The 21826-nt window shown below is 38.6% G+C and overlaps 1 protein-coding gene across 1 annotated transcript; it reads right to left on the reverse strand.

The window, feature by feature from the left end:
- Window positions 1-334: 334 nt before the first annotated feature.
- On the reverse strand, window positions 335-21498 carry cd109 (CD109 molecule). The gene is made up of 32 exons (XM_061063366.1): window positions 21334-21498; window positions 21061-21212; window positions 20948-20976; window positions 20562-20795; window positions 20316-20438; window positions 20164-20203; window positions 19327-19405; window positions 19140-19239; window positions 18896-19016; window positions 18698-18807; window positions 18424-18615; window positions 18037-18141; window positions 17845-17907; window positions 16512-16682; window positions 16265-16417; window positions 14818-14887; window positions 14531-14615; window positions 14274-14391; window positions 10016-10129; window positions 9681-9899; window positions 9313-9454; window positions 7640-7816; window positions 7451-7532; window positions 7113-7344; window positions 5287-5458; window positions 4859-5052; window positions 4503-4658; window positions 4307-4372; window positions 3425-3564; window positions 3144-3300; window positions 1611-1713; window positions 335-1405 (listed from the first exon to the last, which is right to left on the reverse strand). Exons 1-32 carry the CDS (start codon window positions 21411-21413, stop codon window positions 1206-1208), a joined length of 4179 nt encoding a protein of 1392 aa, XP_060919349.1. The 5' UTR covers window positions 21414-21498; the 3' UTR covers window positions 335-1205.
- Between the last annotated feature and the right edge of the window lie 328 nt (window positions 21499-21826).

Below are 21826 nucleotides of genomic sequence, written 5' to 3' on the forward strand. Positions count from 1 at the left end.
TTACACAATAAAAAAAACAGACATGCAATGTCATTAAAATACAAAAACATCACAACAGCACATTGTCGGAAAAAAGGGCATGCATGGGTAGTTATAGGCTGATGTCCTCCAAGCAGGGCAAAGGTCTAAAGAGGGTTGCATCTATAGAATAAAACTCAGGGCACTGGTGGTGATCTGTTTGTAAAATGAATCACTTCACTCAACAGGAAAGCTGAAACAGATCAACAGTTATATTTAATGTTGGTAAACCATTCACTGCCTTCCATGTGTTACTATTTTATCTCAGGTACATTTGGGTGTTACAAGAAAAAAACTTCTGGAAAAAAAGAAAATCTTGAATATTATGTGACATGCCATGAACCGAACACAGTAGGCTGAAATCTTAAAACAACATCCATATTTCATGATATGCCAGCAATGTCAAACCTGATTACTCTCCAGTGAGGACATGTGTGCTCCCTCTGCACACGACTACAGGTCAGTGTGAATTCCTCTGGCTGACAGCTTTGTTGCAGAGGAGGTAAGAAAGGCACAGTGCCACATATTGACACCGTAACTCAGTGAGGTCTGGTTGACTTTTGCAAGACTGTTATGAATCAACATGAGGAAAAACATATGCAACCCAAAAGTTGCTGGGAAGTACAAAAGAGCTGTAGAATAAATATTATTTTAGCCTTTATATTGCTTCAGGCAGCTTAGCATGTCTGCTGTTTCGGCCAAGTTGGCGTCAAGAGGACGCATGTGGAACAGAGAAATCGATTTCATTTGTTCTTCTGCCGACTGCACATGAGTTCTTCATCCAACTCTATTCCAGTCAGCACGTAGACTCAGATAGAGAATACCAGGTTTCAGAATCATAAAGCTGTTTTATTTGTTTTGTAGTGTATCACACCAAAATGTATGTACAAAACATATTAATATGATATTGAGATTTGAAAAGTAATTTCTCACTAACATTCTATCCAAAAACAAAACAAAACAAACAAATCATCATAAACAGTGGATGACATGAGCATTTACCAAAAGAGCAGCATGAAAAAAAAGCCCTCTAAATATTACAATCATTTGTCATAAAAAAGGTTTTGTAAAAAAAAGAAACATTTCACATTGCAACCAGTGTATATCAACTTGTATGCATGCTGAGATTATGTCACTCTGAGTTTATTTACTATGTCTAAATATCATTTTTCTATGTTATAAATAGACTACATGAAAAAAGCATTGACTCCAAGAAACAAATGAATCCAAATCAAGTTGTAGGTGGACCTCTTTCCTGAGTGTGATGACAGCGGGGACGACACTATGATCATTTCTGGCCTACAGAGATCACAGTCCTCACCACAGAAGAAGCAGGAGTTCATGTCGTGCAGAGCATTCGAGTTGTACATCCTTGTTGCTTTTCTCTCTGTGAGAGAGGGGGAAAAAAGTCAGATTATACAAATACCATACTGGCCAAGATGTTCAGGGTCCTTTTATTTTCAGATTTGAAAAGCATCAGGGCAAGAAGAACAGCATTCCCCCCAAACATTTGACATAAATCCAGTAATTCACAATGACATATTCAATAATATTTCAGTTCAATCATAAAGACTGTCTTAAACTGTACTTACTTGGTTCATAGTAGTCGTAAACCTGCACCACAGAATCCTGTACACGGGCCACTTTGTATTTTCTAATGATTGGAAGTGTGACGCATACCTCCAACTTGGTAAGCTGTAACGAGGATCAAAAGAGTGAATAACAACATGTGCTAAAACACCATTTATTTATATGGAAACAATTTATCAAATGTCTTGAAAATTACATTCCAGGATGAACATTTAAGCATATAAAATCATTTATTTATCACTATACCTTACTGCTACATAAGAATGAGAGGTCTTTTCCTTTCCCCGCCTTCTGTCTTTTTTTATCCTTTCTTTTTATGTTTTTGGTTCAGTTTAATTTTTTCTTGGGTGTGTCTGTGTATATGTGTAAACTTTGTATCATGTCCAGTCAAAGTGTATTTCAATATCATATTTGAAACAACCTCTGTTGACCAAACAGGTACTGGTTAAAAAAAACAATATAAAAAGGATGAATAAGAAAAAAAAGAGCGATAAAGAAACAAAGAATAAAGCGCATAATTAAAACTAAATTAAATAGGATCGTAATAAAGTGTCCAAATGTCAAGCTGAACTTTATTAAAAGCCAATGCAAAGAGGTGTGTCTTAAGCGGCGATTAAAAAATGTAAATGTGTGTACCTGTTGTAATGTATCTTCTTGAAAAGCATAATAAATGTAATTTTGTAAAAAACAAAACAGAATATAGCGAGTGGAGGGAAAAAAGTCAGTAAGAAATGCAATTTAAACGTATTTGGCAGCCTATCCAAAAAAGTCTGTGTCCACCCTCCATTGTCTTTCTTGGTTAAAGCTGCAAGTAGGCTACTTCAACAGAATAGCAACAAGTATGTAGCCCTTTAGGGTGTGTGGGGCTACTATACATTTCTGTATGTAAAACAACAGAAACCTGATTCCTCTTAGAAACACAGCTGAAGCAGAACTTCAGTGGGTTAGGTTAGTACATCTGTCTCATGGGAGAGCGAGCCAAGAATAAACTGCTTAATGTAAATCAACAACAACAACAGTTTAACTGTGTATAAAATAGCAATTTGTGAACCTGTGTCTACAGCTTTAAATGCAAAATGCCGTTTTTACAGCATAAATTAACATATTTACAGGCATGATGGCTGACGTCACTCAGGTTTCCTCCATTAATATTTACAGTCTATTATCATGCCCAATCGCTTAGGTGAGAAGACAGACACAGAGTGCAGAACAAACACCTAGTTGTGGGATGGTCACCCACTTAGGGGAGGGATTCATGTTCTTTGTGATGTCATGAAGGGAAAATCTCCTAACGGCCTGTTTGAGCACACCTTTTCTGAAAAGTGGAGCAGGCAAAAGACGGAGAGGATGGACTTTTCTCATATTTGGGGGTTTGTAGACAGGCAAGGGACACATATTAGTGTTAGAAAACCATGGCAAAGTGTATTTTACATAATATGTGACTTTTAAATTATCGTTGTTGGAAACATTGTGGGTATCATAGAGGCCCATCTTGACTTCTGACAATGAAACTGTAAAAATAAAAAAATACTTACAGAATCTAGATAGAGGATAACTCTGTCAGGCAGTGTCTCCACTTTTCTTATAATATCTGTTGAGGCAGCAGCTCCAGGTGAGAGGGTGAACCCACTGAGCATGCCCACATCCATTATAACCATGCCTGTTTGAGATATCACCTGATTGTCCTTCAATCTACAAAGGACCGAACCAGACAACCATGTTGTTATTTCAATCCCTTGTTCCATAGAATACATGCTTTCATAAAATGAGATTAGCTTGCCATATTGGTCAACACTTTTTTTTTTGTAGTACTTGCCTTGTGCATATAGACAACTGCATGTGAGCGCGGTCTGTTTCCTCACTAACATTCACGTCTAATGAGAAAGCCTCCTCGTCCAGAGTGTGCTGGAGGTTCTGTGAAAATGCTTCACTCTCCACGTTGTAAAAGACATTCAGCTGGAATGATTCATAGAGGGGTTTAAACATTTATAAACTCTGATTTAGTGGTGAAGAGTTAAAAGTTTACAGCGCTGCCTGATAGCACAGCCAGATATAATATGAGTCTGTAATGTGTGTGATTTAATGCAAAGGCCTCTAGGTCACAAAGGAACAGATTCTGTTTCTGTCCTTTACTGAAAGAAAGCTAGAATCTCTTTGTGTTAACGTTTTTCAGCATAAAAGCAGTAAATGGTGGATGTTAAAAAACAGAATATGGCGCTCGAACAAAGGAAAATGTTGTAATATTGAACATTTTTAAAACGTTAACCTTTCACCACAGTCCTCTGCTGACTGATGTCCTCATGCCACAGAGTGACGACTGATCTTCAAGCTGAAGTATTAGATCCAGATGTTAATTGATGGCAGTCAATACATTTGCATTGATCTGTTTTGCTTTAGCAATTTTCAATGCAGTACATTGTGCTGAGGGAAACGATATTGCACGGCTGCTGCTTTCAATTTATTCTGGTCATGCTCCAGTTAAACTATTCTTTATGTTCAACTGAATATGCTGGAGGCACCAAAACGTTCCTGCATTGTAAGGGGTAGTTTGAAGTTGTGGTGTTTAAGTTGTGCATTCCTCATATAGGATTTGCAGGATTCATACAACAGCAGTAAATTGAAATCAGATCTTTTGTTTCGAGTTTATAAATGTTATATAATGAATTTACTGTACAGCGCAGAGGGAGGAAAAGTGTACCTGAAACACTGCAAATCCTCTTCCTTCCATGTATATATTCAGGCTTGTATCTTTGTCAGCATTAATCTAAGAAACATAACATGAACAACAAGAAAGAAAGAAAGTCACATATGCTTGATATTTTATGCAGCATGTTATAAAATATTCAACATACTGAATCGTGAAAACAAAGCACCAGATTCCACTTATCGATTACCTCCTGGGTCTGATATGTCCGATAGTTGGAGGAGTTGATGCTAAATAGTGACACAGCTGAAGATGTTGAGGTGGATATATTTAGCCTGAGCTCAATGGAGTGGGCACCACTTAAGGCAGCGTAGTAAGCCAGAGCCTGGAGGGCAACTACTGTGTCCTGACAGAGAGAGAAAAGGGCAACAGGTCAAAACGCTTGAATCTGGATCACCTTCCTAACATTTGGAGCACAATTGGGCAGAATTGTTGCAATGAAGTAAAAACAGAGGACTGAAACAGTTCCCACAATCCCTTACAAGCAAAAAAATGTTATCTTTTCTTTTTTCTATTCCTGCTGCGTAAGGGAATAGGTTGCGTTACCTGTGTTGTTCCGTAGCCTCCCAGATAGTTTCTCTGCTTGCTTAAGAATTTCATGAGAGGGATACCCTCCACGAAGCTGCCGCGGCTAAAAAGAGCCAGCAGGACATAGGAGGCCATCTCGATCTGCACTGAGCTTGGCTGCCAGTCACCATGTGATTCCAGGTCCGCTTGGGATCGCCACATCATGACTCCATCTTTACAACAAAGTAACGGTGATCATCGGTCAACATAAACTTGAACATGCGCTGTTTCATCAGATTTTTCAAATCTGCAAAATAATGATGAGTAAAGGGAATTGACACATGACAGATTGTGGGTATGATAGAAGAGCTACTTAAGTTCTTTGATTATCAGTAGTGTAATATACTTTATCTGCAAACTCAAAGCCATGATATCTATCTACATGGAAAACATTATTTTGATCTGACCTTTGTAGTCAGCTCTGCTGCTGAGCTCAGTCAGGGCAGCCACCGCTACAGGACTGTTAGCCAGAGTTAAAGCGTAGGCCACCAGACACAGACTGTAGTTACTGACCACTCCACTGGACACCTTGTCCTCCAGGTACGTACTGGCCAGGGACACATTCTCTGGGTACATGGCCTTCACACAGAATACATTATTATAGTCAACAGAAAACACTTAAATTCATTAATGACCAGTAATACACAGTGTTGCTGTCATTATTGGTTGTTGATGTTTTAGTAGATTTAAGTAGATTTCCACTCGAGCCACACAAACACTCCAGCTTCATTCTGTCTAATACACGAGAAGCACACGCACTCACTGTCATGATTTGGTCTTATTTAGTTTTGTATTTCAGTGTTTAGTGTTTCTTTATGTTCTAGTGTGTTTTGTTTCATTCTTGACTCTCAGTGTTTGGTCGGCCTCCTGGCCGTCCACCTGAACTTTCCGGGCTATGTGCCCTGCCTCCAGGCCCTCCGCCTGACGGTCCGGAGTCCCTCCTCCACCTCCACCCACCCTGCTTTGTGTTTTTTGAGATTTTTTTTTTTTTTGGGACGTCTGGGATCCGTCCCTTGAGGGGAGGGTTATGTCATGATTTGGTCTTATTTAGTTTTGTATTTCAGTGTTTGGTGTTTCTTTATGTTCTAGTGTGTTTTGTTCATTCTTGAGTTCTGTGTGTCTTTAGTGTTTCATGATTTAGTTTTGTAGTTGTCTTCAGTGTTTCTTGTATTCCTGCCTCTCTGTGTTTCCCTCCAGTTTAATTGCCCTGATTGTCCTCACCTGTGTCTTGTTAGTCTCACTGTGTCTGATTACCCTATGTCTATTTAGTCTCTGTGTTTCTTCACCTCTGTGTTAGATCATTGTCGTTTGTCGGTGTCATCTGTCGGATGTTAGTTGTTCCTGTGTGATCCCTTGTGGCTTTTTGTTTTCCCTTTTTTGGTTTGAACAAAGTAAGTTTTTGTTTTTCCCTTTTTTTGTTAAAATAAATTATTTTTGTTTGCTCTGCATTTGGGTCCAGTTCACATGTTTTCAACGCCCGTGACACTCACACTCTTATTCAACAAAGACTTGGATTTATTATAATTCTTATAAATAACTACGACTACCAACAGTTGAGCCCACTGACATTTATTACACATGCTGTATCGCATCCACTACATATCCATAGAATAGAGAATAAATGTTTGCAGCCAAACTTTTTTTTTTTACTTTATGTTATACTTCATGAAATACAATTATATTGTATTTAATGGTATTATTTATTAAATACTCTTCACCTGGAAAGGCACTGATCATCTCTGATGTTTTTGGAATGCTTCAGGTACTTGGCGAGTTTGCGCTTTAGACCATGAGTTTGAGATTGTCAAAATAAGGTCCAGGGTTTGCCCAATACTCTGGGACATCTGAGTAAGTGAGGAGTTGTTTTGAATAAATACAATTGTTTAGATTTTTATTTTTTACCATTTCACATATTTTGTTGCTTTAAAAATTATTCATATTTATGTTGATGGATTTTTTTTCCCCTTGCATTTCAGTAGGCCCGTTTTTATAAACAACTTTTCTGTTTATAAAATAAAGTATGATGACCTCATCATACTCTACAGTGTGATTAAAGACATGGGTTGGGCCTTTTTTATGTAGATAAGGATGGAGGTATCCTTTGGTTATTGGAATGGCTGGCTACATATGATGATAAATACACTAAATATGAGTCATTTCCATATTTAATAATCCTACAAAATGTCATACTGAAACAATTTTTTACTCAAATATACAAATTCTCTGAACTCACAGCATATGTCTCGTCCTCCAGCAGTGCGATGAGAACATAGGCTGTGAGTGCCACTGAACCACCGTCCAGTCCTCCCTGCATCTCTGTGTGGATCAACCTGCCCACTTCGTTGAACTCTCCCTGGGGCCCCTGGTGTTTCAAGAGCCAGGTCCTGGCCCTGCTCAGGACACTCTGGTCTACCTGCATGTAGAGCTGGGCCTGGAGAAAGCACTTCAGAACAAAGGCTGTCAACCTGGGACCACAGAAAGACGAAGCATAAGAGGACAATTATTTTTGATCTAATCTGGGAGCATGATTGCTTGGAATACTGGACCATTACCATTACATTGGTGACCTACCATATGCTGCCAGAGTCACTGCTGGATGTAAACGCACTGAACGAGCCATCATCTCGCTGGTAGGACAGTTGTCTCTTGTATCCTTCAGCAGAGAACACGTCACTCAAAAGACGCTATATTACCATAACATTTGCAACCTAACCCTATATTTACTGTATGTCAGTGATTTTTTTGTTAAAGGCTGCTCACCCTCCTTCATGTAGCCCAGAGCCCTGCTCCTGATCTCCTTGTCGTCGTGGTTGGACTTGTCCAGATACTGGAGAACATAAATACTGGGAGCAAAGTGGATCATGTTCTGCTCCCCACAACCAAGAGGCAGCTGGACCAGCAAATTGAGGTTGCTGATGGACAAGGCCAGGAGTTCACCTGTGCAACACGATAAAGAGGGGAAGGATTTAACTGTTGCACAAAATATTTACCTGTAAGGTTCAAGACTGGATAGGCCTAAGGGGGACAGAGAGTGTCTGTTCTGTCAATCATGATAGTATTTTCAACATTTACAGTACCATTGAATGCTACTCTTGAATTATTATGTTATGTTGTACTGAATATCAGCACTGCTGTGATTGGTTGAAGGCACAGGGCTGCAGGCTACTTAGTTTTATATATTGTTTATATGTTTTACTTCATCATGCAGCGAGTTAAAAAATAGTTTGTTTTTAGTGATTCAGAGGTACCAGCTAGATTAATCAGGACAAACTCTGCTGTCTGTTGTAATGTTAATTTACTGTATCAGGACACCTGGCTTCGGCGGAGTGATACACATTGTGAAAAGTCTTGGTGTAGATCAATGTTTCACAGCTGGTCTAGCCTCAGGACCCACCAACGCGAAAAAACGCGACCCAAATTCCTTATATTTTTTAATCTATCTGATTTATTTAAAGAAAAATTGTGCAGTTTGGACCTCAGAAGGTACAACGTGTGATAGAACAAAGAAACTGAATGAAACAAACTTGTTAAAAAAAAAGCGCTGTATATTCTCTTTGATAGCATTTTTCTTCCAGGAACACATTCGAGACCCACTGAAAACGGCTCTGCAACCCACTTTTGGGTCCCGACCCAGAATTTGAGAACCACTCATGAAATGCTTCTTTATGCCGCTTTAAAGTCATAGCAGGGATTGAGTTAATTTGAATGTATTTATTGAATAGGAACGATGCAATTTAACATCATACCTCATAATGAAATTAAGTTTATGTCAGGTGGTAATGTGTTCCAGAGTTTCCAGACTTGGTTGTGTAATGAAGTGAATGATTGTAGAGGGCAAACTGGAGCCAATACTGTCATACAATATGAGAAAATCATTGAATGCATGAACACCTGGGCATTTAGAGTTGTTATGTGGTTGGTACAGTTAAGGTTGTTCTTTACTGATGTTAAAGTTAACAAGATATGGAAGTAAAGCGAGGAAACTATAAAACACCCCCAGAAGCAGAAAACAAGAGTAGAGAAAAAACCCTGCATATTTGTGTAATGTGTTTAAAAGGTCACTATCACACATATACTAAACCACAAATTTGGATCCAACTAAGGAAAAAGCTGAGGCTCTCTCTTCTACCATGACAAATGCCAAACATCCCTCCACCTGAATGGAGCAAAGCCCAACAGCCCGACAGCTGTTCAGAATCTGCCTGCCATAAACATTCCTGTTTGATGTCCATTGTTTCCATTTTAAAACATTCACTACCTAAATGCTTTTAGGACAGCACTGGGTTTGATGAGCATATACTCCAGCTCGTTATATAGGCAGGAAGGAAAATGTGAGTCCTCATTATACATGCCCAACTGACTAAAGGTAAACATGACGAGCATTTGGAAGAAACAGCCAATGGTAAAGAAGGGAGGACGAGTGGTCAACGTACCAACCAGTGCCACATGGGCCCTCTGGCTGCCTGGAACCACATCTGGTGGAAAGGAGAAGGAGACGGGTCTGGAGTTGTTGTGTTTCACTGGTGCCAGCTCCAGGAAAAGACTCTCTGAATAGGACTGTTCAACTCCCTCAGGCTTTGGGAACATGGGAATAATACACTGTTACATAGAATTAAACATATGCCACGTAGAAAGTTGCATTTCATACTGCATCGCTAAGTCTAAGTACACTGGAGACAAGGAAAGAAACGGAAGTGGGCATGCAACTTCTTTGCCACAGCCCCACTACCCTCAACTTAACTAAGTTAGACTGCACACACTACATTTATAGATTGTATCAAGTGTTTCCATTAAACCACACCTTCACAAGCACTCTCCAAACAAGGCTGTCAGAGGCATCCACAGATATGGCATCCACAGATATTTCCATCTCACCCAGAGCCACAGGCCTTATTGGGAACAGTGCTACAGCAGATACATGACTCCCTAAGGTGAGTTTTTTCACATTAAGAGTAGAGACATCTCCTCTCTCTGCCAAAACAAACTGAAAGGCCTCACTCTGTGCTAGAAGCAGGATAACCTGTGGAGGGAAACATGGAAACAAAGCTTGAATGTAACACATCCTGAATGTCATGAATGGCAGTGACACTGGTTTTTAATAACAATCTGTAAGTGTATTTCTTTTATCTTTCATACCTCTAAGTCGTGCTCTAAATGGTTGATTATTTTCACCTCCAGCACAATCTCCTCCCCTCTGATGAGGTGTGACGGGACATCCAGTGACAAGGAAAAATCTTTGGACACAATCAACTGTGAATGAAAGAGCAAAAAAAAAAATCATAACAGGTGAGGTAACTGATGTAACAGAATTGTCTAAATTTGTATCGCTTGTGAAATGGCTGTGATGTTGTAACTGTACGCTATAGAAAAAGCTACGCAGTATGAGGATAAGCACGTGTATATGTTATTGATCATACAATAAAATAAAACTGGGGCTGTCAAATTATGCAAATTTTAAATGGTGATTATCGCTACATTTCAATAGTTAATCGAGATTAATACAATTTTTAATTGCATGTTTGAAATTGCATTATTTAGCATATAAAAATTATAATTATGCTGCTTTTATTTAGAATTTTGGTACTGTTGTAAACTGAGAGTACAGTACTTTGAGTTTGAATTTATCCCTGCTTTTATTTTGAAATTAAGTAAGGACCTTCTGTTAGATTGAAAGTTATGACCTTTACTTAACCACAGTGAAAAATAAACTCATTACAGATCAAAAACTAAATGAAAAAGTGAAATGTTGGATGTTATGAGCTGGATATTACTTTGACTCGTCAACTGAGCTGTGTTTTAAAGTGAAATTACATATTCAAAGATGCAGCAGTGTTGTTCTTTTCCATCACTGTGACTACAGGGAGACACTGAGATGACTTATATATATCAACAATATTCATTTGAATGTAATCACCCACCCACCACCAAAAAAAAGGGCTTTGTGTTTTTCTTCAGTGAAGTTGTGATGGTAGGTCCAAGACAGTTTCAAGGTTGTTAATAGAAAATAACGCCACATCATTAAGGTTTCATTTGTTGACAAGTGACTTCCAGACCACAGTCAGAAACCATAGTGAGATCTACACACATTACTGAACTACTTACAAAAAGTTTTAAACACACCACAGCAAAACAGCCCTGTGACAAAAATTACAATGAGCCCATCTGGAACCAATATGGACGACACTACTCTTTTCACAGAGAGATCCCCAGAGATAATATCTCTGCAGCACAGTAGAGTATATTCACAGCTAGGATTTGGGATAAAGCTCAGGCTATACTGGTTGATATGTAAACTGAATGATACAAGCACTTGTCTTTAGCTGCCTTGAGGATTTCCATTGTTTTATGAGCACATCATAAGGATTGCATCTCAGGCTGTGATATAAGTACAGCTTTAGAGAACGAAGAAGTCTGCAAATACAACTTCCTCGCACAACATCGAAACATTTAGCTTTTGTTTTTGCAGTCTGTCAAAAATATCCATGTGACCATTAGAAACAAAGCCAAATATGCAAGGCAGTTAAAATGGAGGGGAAAAAAGCTACTATTGTGTGTTTCTAAACCTTAAACTTCTATCAACACCTTGCTTCATATTATAAACTCTTACATTTGAGGCTTTGCAGGAACTTCACAGAAAGCTTGTTTAAATCTTTTTTTAAAGGAAAGCACTTGTGCCTCACTCCCCCTCATGGGTTGTGTCACGTCCACTAAAACAAAGACTAAGTGAGCTTACTCTGTAGCAGTACATTTAAATGACTTTAAACATGACATCTCATCATTCAGGTTCCAGGGCATTAAAAACGTCACACTGCCAGAGAGAGGCAGTAATATTGACCGATTTCTCAACAGAAGGGAAGTATGCTGGATTTTTACTCTACAAACTATCCCCCAAAGGTTTAAATTACTTGATTCTATGGCATGTTGTGCTCTAAGGCAGGCAACAACCTTGGGGTCCCGCATGGCATTCAAATGGGGCCACCTGATATTTGTATTTATTGATCAAACAGTAATATAGTGTGTATTAAAATATAGTGAAGAAAAAGCCGAAATATGGTCTAAAGTAAATGTTCACTTGTAACACAGTAGACAAACTATAAGATGATGGAAAAACAAGTCAGAGTAGGGTCACAAGCCCAAAAAGGTTGGGAAACCACTGCTCTAAGGAGTTCTAAGGAATTTTACTTTTTAAAATGATTTATGAAAGCTGTAAGACCTATGTAGTATTTTGATTTGTGTTTTGGCCTTCATACATGTGGATACTGGGGTGATTGAGTCTGCATATGTTACTGCAAGTGATTGAGAAACACTTCTAATTAGATTAAATGTCTCACACCTGAGCACATACAACAGTGGGTGGAGCATTGTCTACTTAAGATCATGGTGGGGAAATTGTTTGAGAACACACTTGACAAAGGTTCCGAGGGACTGAAACGTTGTAACTTTTTCTGATAAATTGGTGATGCACTGCAAAAGTAGTATATGGGATTTTTTATTTTCAATGTGACAGTTTTGTGTCCTACACACCTACTTCATGTGATAGTTGGATGTGAGAACACCTCCTTTAAAACATTAACAGAAACACTTTGAAACATAGACTTGTGTCTGAAAGGGCACTAACTCTGTCAGTTGATCTTCCTTTTATGGGACAAACTGAAACATCTGTACAGTCACAAAATTCTGCTGCATCATCCCTGTTTCCATAAAGACACACCATGACTTTAGTGACAGCCTGATTTATCCTGTAGCACCACCATGAGGATGACATTTTTTTTAAACATTGAATGAAATGTCTTAACAGCTATTAAAAGAACTGTAATGACATTTAGCACAAATAATTATAATCCCTTTGGGATGAATTCAAAGAACTTTAGCTAATCTCTGACCTTTCTCTTACATTGTGTTACAACTTGATTAAAAATGTGATTGTGCACATTACTCAGGTTTAAGACCAAATCCCTGAAAATCTCATGACATTCCCATTAATCTGATGACATTCCCATTAACCTCAGCTGCACTTGAGTTTTGTGCTATTGTGCAAATGCTATTATGCAGTTGCTTCTAAACCTGACATTATGACCTAGGAAAGGGAACATTGCAATCAAAATGGGCGACAGAATACAACATTTTTTGTTAATTTAATTCAAAAATGGTTGAAAAAAGCTGCATTTTTTTTCAGTTTTTTTCTGTAAACTATATGAGCAAATTGCTTCAAGTTATAGTGTCCGCGACTTAGTTTCTTAGAGTGACAACTAGCAGGAGTTGAAAGAGAAATGTAATAGCTAATCATAACAGCTTGGTTGAATACTTGATTCTGATTGGCCAATACTAGTACTCGAGCGCAGTACCATTCCTTCATGGCAGAATGTTGCTATAAAGAACAGACTGTTGATAGTTTGTGCAGCTCTAATCACAGACTCTGGAGGACTTATTATAACCATATCAATCTGAAAAAAAAGATTTCCAGCTAATTTGATGTTGAATGCTTTCCTGTGTGGCAAAAAAGAAAAGAAAAGAAAGACAAGACATTTGAATCTAATTTGTTTAACCAGCTCTGCATCAGTCTGGAGCCCATTCTTCGTTCGTACATCTTTCATTTAAAAAAATCAAATAAAAAATCAAATAATTATCCTAGTTTTACCACAATATCTGGTTATGGAGGCTTTTAAGGACGAGGTAGAATCATATCAGAACCAGTTAGCTTGCCCGTTTTCATTCCTGCAAAACCTGTTGGTTTACTGTTTGCCTTGCAAACCGAGGGGCGAGGAGCAGAACAGCCGTGTGGGGTTGCCTTTCTGGTCAAACAAATACTGACCATTCCGGACCGGAATCTAAACTTAGGAGGACATACTGGCTGCTGCATTGTTTACAGAGACTTCAACATAAGATGTTTCCTTAATGTGTGATGATATAGTCATGTCATTTTATGATTTAATTTAGTAAATATATTAAATATTGGACCTTCAAGTCAATAGATGTGTAATAATAAATGGAAAGCTAAAGTGAGCGGGTTGTTATAGTGGAAAAGAATCCCAAGACACTCTGCTAAGAACATCACTTTGTCTTATTCCCTACATCTGTATCTTCCTTCCAACTTTTATACACAAGGTGATGAGCCGGCCGGCCGTCCCGTCAATGTAAACAAAGTGTAGCTATAACTCGGAAAGCATCACAGACAGCGGGACTCGGGTGTCACACTCATTGTAGAGAGTCATGACTCACAGAGGTATTTTCAGAGGATATACTTGATTTCTGCTAAATGTAAGAGTGAAAAATTGCATATTCTTCCTTCAAGACAGTACATTCCTCTTACCAAAATACAAAACAAATAAATGCTAAAAATTGTGAAACCAAGAATTTGGGAGCAATTGTAGCACACAGGGAAATTTCAAATTACCTTTTGTGGCATGTGAGTGAAGCCCAAACCCAGATTATCTGACATCACCAGTGCAACAGCTGTCAGAGAAGTAACACCATCTGGCACTGTTATCTCCCCACTGGTCCACGTTTTATCACTGATGACAACAACAGAAATAAACAATATATTCAGCAGGGTTTGTTCTAATTTTTTCTAATGCAGAAAACAATGACTATATTTGACAACTTTTAAATCACATTCTTTTTTTTCTTTCCTATGAACCTCTAAGCACTCACCTTACATACGAGTCTAACCACAGCAGAGATTCACTGGTATTCCTCCAATGGCTCCAGTACTTCTCCACCATTAAGGTACGTTCATCTGATAAACCACAAAATCAGACAGGATAGACCAGATGAAGCTAAACCTGCACAAATACCTTAAACATATAAAAATGTAATCGAATAGAAACACAATTGTTGGACCAGAACAATATGCTAACTGACCACAAGGGGGCCTGTAAATGCTTAGGAGGACAATCCTACAAGGACTAAAGGACTAAAGGATTCTTATATAATCATACCATTTTGAGGTCCTTTGGGCTGATTTTTCTTATCAAGTCTGCCATTAGTCATCATCCATATATTACATTCCTGCAGTGTGAAAGACACAGAGAAGATTATGAAGATATTTGTTTCTGTTTTAATATAAAATAAATCTACACATGTTTTCAGATGAAAAACATGAGAAAGGTTCACTATCACTGATCACTGTTGAGTATAGAGGTGTGAAGATACCGATTGACACATACCTGCTAACAAGTAAAACTGTGTTAGGGATCATTGCACTATAATATTTTTTCATAACATGAGCATATGATCACTGGGTCATTTTTTATTTTGTCACTTGAAGCACTTTTTGAAGTAGCACAGCTATTGTGTTAAGCTTTGTCAAGTCTTATTTTCTAAAAAGATGAGACTGATATTCAATATCATATTGACTAATATTAAATCTATATTAAAAGGGCTTGACCTGAGCTTGTATCGCACTTTTCTAGTCTCTCACTACTCAAAGCACTTTTACACCACAGGTCACACCTACCCACTCACACACTAATGCCAGAGCTGCTATGTAAAGTGACCATCAGAAGTAACTAATCCATTCATACACATTTACAAGCCACTGCCGAAGCAGCGGGAGCAACTTGGGGTTAAGTGTCTTTCTTGCTAAAGAACACATTGGCCATTTGGCTGCAGGAGCTGGGGATCGAACCCACTACCTTCCAGTTGAGAGACTCTGTCACTGAGTCACAAAAAGCCCCTATAGTCTTCTTATTCTTTATTTTGCCTGTTGATTGCCGTTGTTACCATTATTAATGCTAAAATCTTTTTTCTAGATTTTAATGTCGTGTTCATGTAATAGTTGCTGCTCTGGCAGTTAAATGAATAAAACAGAATACAAATATCATGCATCAGTGTTTGAAATAGGTCAGGTCTTGCTTGGTGATGTAAGTTGTAATACAGCCTCAAATCTTAAGAAGCCCGAGGAAATCTCCCTTTCTATAATAGCATATTTCATCGTGAACAATACAGTCCGCCACTGCTTTACAGATGAGGAAAGGTCATGTAAGAAAGCACGCTGTAGTGGAGCTTTGTTTCCTCCATCTTGAACCCATCAGTAACCCTCAGGGACTGCACCTCAACACACTAGAGTTACTGGCTCTTAGAAACAGCCGAGTCATCAGGACAAAAAACAAACAGATAAGTTACACCCAGACGAACCGGTTTCGTGGTCTCACACAGATTGTCTGTGTCGTATCAAACGGGGAAAATATGTGTCGAAGAAGAATTTGAAACATATTACAGGGACTGGGAATACTGGTTCTGTGTGATAAAACTGTGAAATGGACAAAGAAGTGATGAAACAAATCTGATTCATTCTTAAGGTCACAGGTTCAATTTGGTCTGTTGTCCAGCTATCTAAACTTTAAAGCCTTTTTAACTTCATGTAAATCATAAGGGTTGTCATACTTGCTCCTCCTTTAAGTCGAGGTCAGCTTGCAGAGCGTCATCATGCATCCCCATCACAACAATTCCAACCTGGAACCCTGGTTCAAGGGCCATCACAGTGAGTGACACATGCTCACCAGGCTGAGCTCTGACACTGCTCCAGCTGATGGAGACCTTTTGAAAAGTAACCAACAATCAAAAGCATGTCCAGGGAAAAGACACACCTATGAGAATACGATGACATAGAAAAGACACCAAATTGGGTTACATGGTTGTGTTGGTTGACGGGCACACGTGCTGTGTCACTGATGACCTCTCCGTCAGAGAGGATGCTGTAGACTGTGACAAAAGCCTCAGGGGACCAGGACAATGTTGGTGTCAGAGAAAAAACGAGGGAATTCTTTGTCCCAGCAGCCACCAATTGGCCTCTGGAGCTTACCTAAAACATCAACAATGAGAAGGACGTATAATTATTTTACCACAAACATCATGAATGTTCTGTTTCAAGAGGCAATGATCATAAGGAGGCCAATGAGCACTCTGCACTGAGCATATTTACAGTAGGGATCAAAAAGAGTTAATGATACACTGGTGGCAGCAAATAAAAAGCGGAATTTAAATTAGCTCTATACAAGCTCAAGTCCATACCATTTATAGACCTACATTAGGACAATTTAAATAATTATCAAGTCACACTTATAATACCCTTAAAATAGCTGTCAATGCCAATATAACACTTATTTCTACTTTCTACTATAACCTTTTGTCATTGTTACCATGAACCTGTGTTAACCTTGGGGGTTGTTGTTGAAGCTGTTTGTATGCCTCCATGTCTGTCTTTCTGTCTGTCTGTCTGTCTGTCTGTCTGTTTGTCTCTCATCATCTCTCTTTTTGCAATATGGGTAATAAGCAAATATGTTGTGTTGTTTTGCATAGGTATGTGCCTTTCTGGTTATATGTGGATGAGTTTTTCTATTGTTTTTTTATTCATGTATTTATTGTAGTGGAAGCAGCTGAATGTTTGGCAGCGCTTTGAGTCCAAGACAAATTTCCCTGTAATTTAATTGGATACAATAAAATGTATCCAATTGTATCGTATCATTTCTGTCTCTCCATCTATTGCACTTTCTCAGCCCGACCGCTCATGACAGATGAATATTCCCCATGAATCTGGTTCTGCCTGAGGTTTCTGCTTGTTGAAAGGAAGTTTTCCTTGCCACTGTTCCCAAGTGTTTTTGGTGGATAGATTTCGGGTCTCATTGATTAATATAACAGAGTATAATCTAAACCTGCTTTTTTTGTAGCGTGTCCTAGGATAACATTTATTATGATTAAACTCTATTTAAAAAGATTGATTTAGTAAATATATTCATGTACACTGTGTATAATATAAAATCTGGTGTTGCCACACTTGGTTCCCATGCTTTGTTTTCATTTATAAAATATGAATCATCCGAAATGACAGAAAATTACAGCAAAATATATCTACACAGTAACTGTAAATATGCAATATGTTACTGATCCAAATGAAGCTCTAATTGATATTATTTGTGTTCTGTTATTTATACAAAACATGATTTCAAATATTTAACCGAACATACCACATAGTGAAAATTTGTTGGTTGATAGGTGCTCTCCACGTTTATTTGAAGAGGCAATCCAATCTAAAAGTGAGATGTGTTTGGAGAATTATATTTTAGCTGCATAAATAAACACATTGTAAAGGCGTGCACGCATGCTTTAGTATTCAATGTCTAAATTGCATCAGTGAAATATAATTCCCGTCTTGTCACCTGAGCCGGTAAGATCTTCATTTGTGAGATCTGAATATACGAGTCACTGGGAGAGGAGTGGTTTTTGTAGATCCTCAGAGTCTCCTTACTGGACTGGTATCTTGCCTGATAAGAAACACAAAGTCTAGAATATGAATATAAATCCTGAATTTAAAAATCTGATTGAGGATTTATGTTGGCAAGATTGATGAATTTACTAACATAAATAATCAATTGGTTAAGGGAAGTTAACCTAGCATTGTATGTAATGCTTTTTGGATGTTACTCCCAGTACCTGGTGATATTTTCCTTACTGGTAGACACCCATGTAATACTTTTCCACTGAAACTACTCATCTTACATAAAACGAAACTGCCAAACAGAAGGACCAACGGTCAAAACACTTACCTGAATAAAAAGTATCTCTACTTGATCCTGTAATTGAATCTGAACATGGACGTTCCCATCCTCAGACACTGGAGCTGTCAGAGTCGTAGATTCAATGACAAAACTGGATGTGCTCTGAGTGACTTCAATCACAGCAGAGTACATTAGGTCTTCTGGGCTGAGTGGTTCTCTGTCATATCTACAGATCTTTAGCTGTTGAAGAGAAGAGAAGGGAGTTAGCTCATGACAATAACAGTTTAAAATAGATGCTAAATACACCAATAAAAGTACTCACTAATGTAGAGAAGAGTAAAGATGGCTTAAGTGTATCTGGATAATCATGGAATGCAAGCTGGAGTATGTCCTGTATTAGGTGGATTTCCACTGTTGTGTTCACTTTAAAGCCTTTGAGGTTGATGCAACATGTTGGTTTAACGATGAAATTAAGATGGATGCAATGCTTGAATCAACATAGTTACAAAAAAACACTCACCTGTGAAGTTGTCTGTAACCCAGGCAACAACATGTACATGTCTGCTTTTGTTGCTTTCTGATGATGTGTGAAGGGTTTGAAGCAGGTCTTTACTAAAGGAAAACTGTGTTGACCCATATATCTGGAAAACAACGGTCAACATTTAGCCCCTAAAGCTGTTTATAATACTTAAGTGTATATTCTGGTTAAAGAGAGTCACATTATATCCTTACTTTTTAGATAAGCTACAGAGAGACAACTTTACCTCTTTAGTTTTCATGAATGGAGCTTCTGCATTGTGCATAGCAGACACCAAAGAGAGTGACACAGCTAGCGTTCCATGCACAGGCTGTCCACTTGGTAAGCTAGGTTGGAAACAAAGTACTGCTGAATTTTTGCTTAAAATGTGTGTACAGGCAACACAAATGATTTGCATGATATTATGTACTTACAGTGCTCTAACTGATCCTGAGATTTTATCTCCTACAAGGACGTGTGATGGTGTCTTTAGTAGAACTTCAAAAGGACGCTCTGCAACAGGGAACACGTAAAATCATGGGGATGACAGTAATTAAGTTAAGGATAACTCAAATTAGAATTTCAGTTAACAGCCAAGCTAGCAGCTATTTGTTACTGCTCCTAAAAGCAGCGCTAACTGAACATGTAGCATTATTTGGCATTTATTGTAGCTTTATGCTAAAGTGAGCATTTAGCTTTGTGTTAAAGTGTTTTACTTTGAGCTAAAAGCAACTTTATGCTAAGTGCTCACAATGACAATGCTTACTTGTTGATAATAAGATTTTTTGTACCATGTTCCCTATCATACTTAAAGATGTTAGCATGCTAACATCGGCTCATTAGCTCCTGAATGAAAAATAGTGCTGAGGCTTGATAGGATTAGTTTGCAGATATTTGTTGCTACAAACAACACATGGGACAAATAAAGTTTGACCTGATGGCAGCACAACAGGAACAGTTACTTGATCACAGTATTTAGAATGTATCCTCTGGGGACCTTGAAAAATCTGCACCACATTTGGAGTCAATCATTTTTGGGATATTTGATAGGTTACATGCTAAATGCAAACCTAAATGGGATGCTGGAGTAAATCCTCAGAGGACTATGAATGTCAATGCCAAGATTTCATGGCTATTCATCCGTAGTAGATGAGAAAGTTATTCTTAATCTAAGAAGTGGACTAGCCAATTGACCAACCAAAACTGCCAACCGTTCAAACTGAAGTGCTTGAAAGGCTTATAAATAGTTAAGTAACAAACTAATAGATTACCATAATGCTCCACAGTGAATGCTGTCTTGTCAGTAACACCCTGTAGGGGATATAATTTAAATGAAAACTGCTCTTCATAAACAATTCAAAAATCTGTTTTTTTAAACAGCATGGATTACATAGGTCAAAAAGTCTCTATTATTATTTCTTACATTCACTGTGGTTGTGATCACCCACAGTCCAAGAAGAGGCGCTTGTGATAAACTGACTTCCCGCAACACAATCCCCAGATTCTCTTTGGACTCCCACTCCTCAACAACAATCCCACTGGGATCCTACAAGTGACAAAAGAACATCAGTCAAACTTCCCCACCATCTCCACCACAACAATAGCCTGCAAAAAAAATCTATTCAACTCCTCTGGCTTTGTTGTTTCATACAGAAGACAAGAGACACACCTGTATAGAGACCCCCACTCTGCCTTTGTACGGATGTTTATCCAACTTAACACACACAATTCTGATTTTGACAGTATCGCCTGGTTGGTAGCATGGTCTGTCTGTTTGAATGAAGGTGGAGACATTCCTCAGGCTGAAGATCAGGGTAGTGGTGTTGGTGAAAATGAGAGTGTCCCCAGTGTAGCCATTCACCGTCAAGTTTAAACGGGAATCGTGGGCTATGGTCGCAGAAATCTGAAGATATCGTATGAGAATGTTTAGAAATGTGATGGAAAAGCAGAGACATCAGGCTAAAGAGGTTATTCAATTGTTTCCTAATACTACCAAGAAGCAAAAAATCGATTTAGGGATAAAGCAAAAACAAGAAGGTTGAAATTCATACTCACAGGAGGGAGTGTGAGGATCCTGGTCGGACCTTGAAAACAGAATGATATTTTAGCTCTCTAAAAATGTTAAAAGTCAAAAAGCAAATCAACCTTGTCTGTAGTTAAAGGGTCACCTCCTTGGAAGGCTTCTGTTTGGGCTACTTTGGTGTTTCTGTGTGTAACTTCAGCGACGACCCTGCCAGAGAAGTCACCATGGACGGTGACAGCCAGAGGAGTCGGTGTCCCAGCATGCAACATTTCTGGACCTGAGATCAAAAACAGTGTCCTGGTAGAAAGAGGAAGGCAATGATAGGTGAAACAAGTTGGATCATAAGAAGAAAAACAACTGTGTTTCAATAAATTACATAAAATAATGCATTCTTAATGTGATTGACTTTGTAACTTACTTTGATGAATCCTGAGTGGAACCAGGAACAGCGCACAACAAAACCCCAAAACTCAAAACCACAATCCAGATCCCAGGCATGCTGCTGGTGTGTCTTCTTCTCTCAACATACGACTCTTAAATCGGTTGTCAAACTGGCAGGGTCTGCTTTGTAAAAAAACACAAGTGACCTGACCAAGGAGCTCAAAAACCCCACCTCCTGTCCACACACCAACGCCCCACGAGACCAACCTCACATGCTCTGCCTGAGCACACCATAATGCATACAGGTATTATCACACATATATTCTTTGTCACACACAAAGGATGAAGAGGAGTGAGAGAGGGGGGATGTTCACACAGACTCTTTCCGCCTTTGCCGAGGGGGAATCGTCTCATCTGTCTATTCAGGGTTTGATTCCCAGTCCCGTCCTAAGCCTTGAGAGAGACGTTCAGCTGATACTGTATCCACGCTGAGAAGAAGATATGTCTTGAATGTCACACTAAAGCGACAC

The sequence above is a fragment of the Labrus mixtus genome, chromosome 18 (genome assembly GCF_963584025.1).
Source record: "Labrus mixtus chromosome 18, fLabMix1.1, whole genome shotgun sequence".
In the NCBI taxonomy this organism is placed as follows: Eukaryota; Metazoa; Chordata; class Actinopteri; order Labriformes; family Labridae; genus Labrus; species Labrus mixtus.